The following is a 3,621-nucleotide window of genomic DNA, read 5'->3' as shown; positions in this document are numbered from 1 at the left end:
TTCCAACATTTTACCTACTGAATTCTACCAAAACTTGTTCACAAAATGATGTACATGTGCTTTTGTGCAGTCGACCGAGCAGGTAAGATCTACAACGTATAGTGTGAGGCACAAATGAGAGACAGTAATTATTATTGACAGAGTGTTTGAGAAGTGTAATTTCTCGAGTGTATGTTCTGTTAGTTTTTTGTTATTTGGGCAAGTGCGTGTGATCTTAGTTTTCATCTTGCTCTCCTATTGTTACTAATTTTTCCCACGAGGTTCTTGTTTTTCTCTCGTAATTTGATCATATATGGTGCACAAACCAGTTAGCTAGCCTTTGGAGCATTTTTAAAGTTTGAAGAGATTTCGAAACACACTCACAACTCAAAACAAACATAGTCTTCTTAAGTATATACTGCAAAAATATTTCATATCATGAGTAGTAGTGTGGATGTGAAACCAGCTGAAAAACAAGAAGTTGGTATCAAAGATCAAGCTCAGTTATGGAATATAATCTATGGTTTTGCTGATTCTCTTGTTGTTCGTTGGGTAGTAGAGATTGGAATCCTAGATATTATCAAAAACAATAATGGGTCAATCACACTTTCGGAACATGTATCAAAACTACCAATTCCAAATGTCAATTCTGATTACTTGTACAGAATTCTAAGATACTTGGTGCACCTGAATATCTTGGGACAAGAAACTTGTCATGGTGGAGCTGAAAAGGTATACTCACTTAAACCAGTTGGTACTTTACTATTAAAAGATGCAGAAACAAGTATGGTGCAAACGATATTAGGCGTGGTACAAAAAGAATTCATGGTTCCATGGCATTTCATCAAAGAAGGTTTAGGAAATGGAAGTACAACGGCATTTGAGAAAGGAATGGGAATGGATATGTGGAAGTATTTAGAAGGTAATCCAGATCAAAGTCGGTTGTTTAACGAAGGAATGGCTGAAGAAACAAGACTTTTAACCAAAACTCTAATCGAAGATTGTAGAGATACTTTTCAAGGTTTGGATTCTCTTGTTGATATTGGTGGAGGAAATGGTACCACAATTATGGCGATCTACAAAGCTTTTCCTCATATTAAATGTACACTTTACGATCTTCCTCATGTTATTGCTAACTCTCATGATCACCCTAACATCGAAAAAGTTCCCGGTGATATGTTCAAGTCTGTTCCCAGTGCTCAAGTTATCTTACTCAAGGTGAGACTTCTAACTTTTATTTTCTGACAAGTACTCTTCTAAACATGACCCGTCTTCGTCTAAAGGATGGGTGTTTGTTTTTGTTTTTTAAATGTAACACAGTGCATCTTGCATGACTGGAGCGATGAACACTGTGTCAACATTCTAAAAAAGTGCAAAGAAGCAATACCAAAAGAGACGGGTAAAATAATCATAGTGGATGTAGCACTTGAAGAAGAATCTGAAGATGAACTTACAAAGGCAAGATTGATTCTTGATATGGATATGTTGGTGAATACTGGTGGTAGAGAGAGAACTCCAGATGATTGGGAAAATTTGCTCCAACGTGCAGGGTTTCGGTCTCATAAGATCAGACCCATTCGCGCTATCCAGTCTCTCATTGAAGCCTTTCCATAGTAAAAGCTCTATACAAGGAGTACTACTTTGCTTCTTTCTCCCGGAAGCGTATATATAATGCGATTCACTTGTCAACAATAAGTCATCATCACTTGAGGAGATGGTTCCCTATTTCCTATGTTATGTTTTTTTGTACTATCAATAAATTGAATTCCCTAATAATTCAGGTACTAAAATCTGTATCAAAAGAACACTTAATTTGCAGGTGTCACAAGTTTTTAGGTGATGATACCAACAAGTGGTGGAGCCAGCTTTTAAGCTTGAGGCTGGATTAATAAAGAAAATTATACGCCAGCTAGGTGGAGTAAACTCTTAACAATTTTAGAAATGGGGAATTAAATTCTAAAAACTAAGGGTTTAAACATAAAAAATTAGAAAAATCATGTGCTAAATACATGTTTTAAAAGTTTTCTGAGGGAGAGGTTAGAGGCAGGGTTAGTCACCCCTTGGCTTCGCTCCTGATACCACCGATCTGAATTCAAGACTCGCCACTAACGTATTTTTATTTAGTGGGTACAACATTACATAATAAGTAGTACTGAACTTCACCCCTACAACCCTTTGAAAATCAAGAATTCTGTAATATATCACGGTGGCGATTAAAAAAGTAAAAACCACTTAATCTCACCCACAAAACTTTAAGGTGGGGATTAAAAAAGAGAAACAAGCCTAATTTCACACCTCACATCCAAACCGCCTGAAAATCAAAAATAACGCGGTCCGAAGGGTGTGTTGGACATTTTTTTGGTTAATTTAATCCTTGAATTTGAATTTTTCGGTGTAGTAGACAAGCAAAATATGACAGCGGTTCAAATACTTTGAATATTTCAAAATACATTTTTAATATCCAATTCAGATATTTCACTCAATATTCTCACGGAGCTCGCAATAATACCCTCTTCCTTTCCTCCTCTTCGATTCTTCTTCTTACAGGGAGTTAGTCAGTTGGGATTAGTAGAGACATTCAGAGACTTTTTATGCAATAGATTTTGGGTGACTCTCTGGGAGTTTAGAGATATTTGAGATACTCTCTGAATGATTTTCAAGAAATTATGGTGATTCATTGAGACAATAAAACATATATAAATTTCAGCTTACACACATGAGACAAATAATATAGTATTTATTTATTTTACAAAATGAAGATCTGAATATTTCAATGAAAATGTATTAGTCCATGCATAGCTAACTCAAATTGTAACCATTTTTCCAATTAATCAAAACGAGACGAACAGAAGGGATTTGAATCTCTAATAAACTTATTGGGTTTTGGAAGACAACGAAAAAAAAATCATTTTTTATGAATTTAATTGTAGCTTATTTGGTTAATGTTTTTAATATTTTGTTATTTAATCCTTCAAGAAAAAAAAGAACAAAGTCTCTCCAAATATCACCTACTTAGGATAGATTTCTTTTTATCCATTTATGGTATGTTTTGTAATAAAAATCTCTACAAGTCTCTTAAAACCATAAATCATTGCTTTCAAATTCCAAAGCCAATAACAAAGAACTATGAAGACTTTTAGAAAGTCCTATGAAGACTTTTAGAAAGTCACTATCCAATAACAGAGATTTATTTGAGATTTTAAAGAACTCTCTATTAACTAACAGGATATTTTAGAAGTCTCTAAAATTCTTCAACATCTCCCCAAATCTCAATCGGAAAATGGGTCATATGACCATAGGCCCCTAAAGGCTGGTAGCATTGGACTGCTAAACTATTAGGGTGTTATTCCTCAAGGGAGTTGGGGGAGTTGGGTGTATTTGGGTTTTTTCCCGTTAGTCGTGGGGGAGTTTGAGGGAGTCTCTCAAAATCCCCGTTAGTCGTGGGAGAGTTCAGAAGAGTTTCCCAAACTCCCTAGAAAAACCCCGTTAGTCGTGGGAGAGTTTGAAAAAAAACTCTTGAACTCCCTGTTAGTGGTAAAACCCTAGAATGTTAGGGAGTTGGTTGTTTTGTGGAGTTTTAAAGAGTTGATAGTGTAATTTTGCCTGTACACAAATCTCTCAAAAGAGTAGAGATTTGGGAGG

The 3,621-nt window shown here is 35.4% G+C and overlaps 1 protein-coding gene across 1 annotated transcript; it reads left to right on the top strand.

Annotated features, from left to right (window-relative positions):
- Positions 1-333: 333 nt before the first annotated feature.
- LOC113339870 (3'-hydroxy-N-methyl-(S)-coclaurine 4'-O-methyltransferase 2-like) lies at positions 334-1,754 on the top strand. The gene is made up of 2 exons (XM_026585091.1): positions 334-1,197; positions 1,300-1,754. The coding sequence occupies exons 1-2, from the start codon at positions 418-420 to the stop codon at positions 1,591-1,593; spliced, it is 1,074 nt and encodes a 357-aa protein (XP_026440876.1). The 5' UTR covers positions 334-417; the 3' UTR covers positions 1,594-1,754.
- The last annotated feature ends 1,867 nt before the right edge of the window (positions 1,755-3,621 follow it).

The sequence above is a fragment of the Papaver somniferum genome, unplaced genomic scaffold, assembly GCF_003573695.1.
Source record: "Papaver somniferum cultivar HN1 unplaced genomic scaffold, ASM357369v1 unplaced-scaffold_21, whole genome shotgun sequence".
Classification (NCBI taxonomy): Eukaryota; Viridiplantae; Streptophyta; class Magnoliopsida; order Ranunculales; family Papaveraceae; genus Papaver; species Papaver somniferum.
The sequence above is the reverse complement of the archived record's forward strand: the minus strand, read 5'-3'. Positions and strand labels throughout refer to the sequence as shown.

Bases quoted from the DNA above. Each gene is read 5' to 3' on its own strand.
- LOC113339870 (XM_026585091.1), top strand. From the start codon at position 418: ATGAGTAGTAGTGTGGATGTGAAACCAGCTGAAAAACAAGAAGTTGGT. The intron at 1,198-1,299 runs GTGAGACTTCTA...AATGTAACACAG, and splicing joins CTCAAGTTATCTTACTCAAG to TGCATCTTGCATGACTGGAG.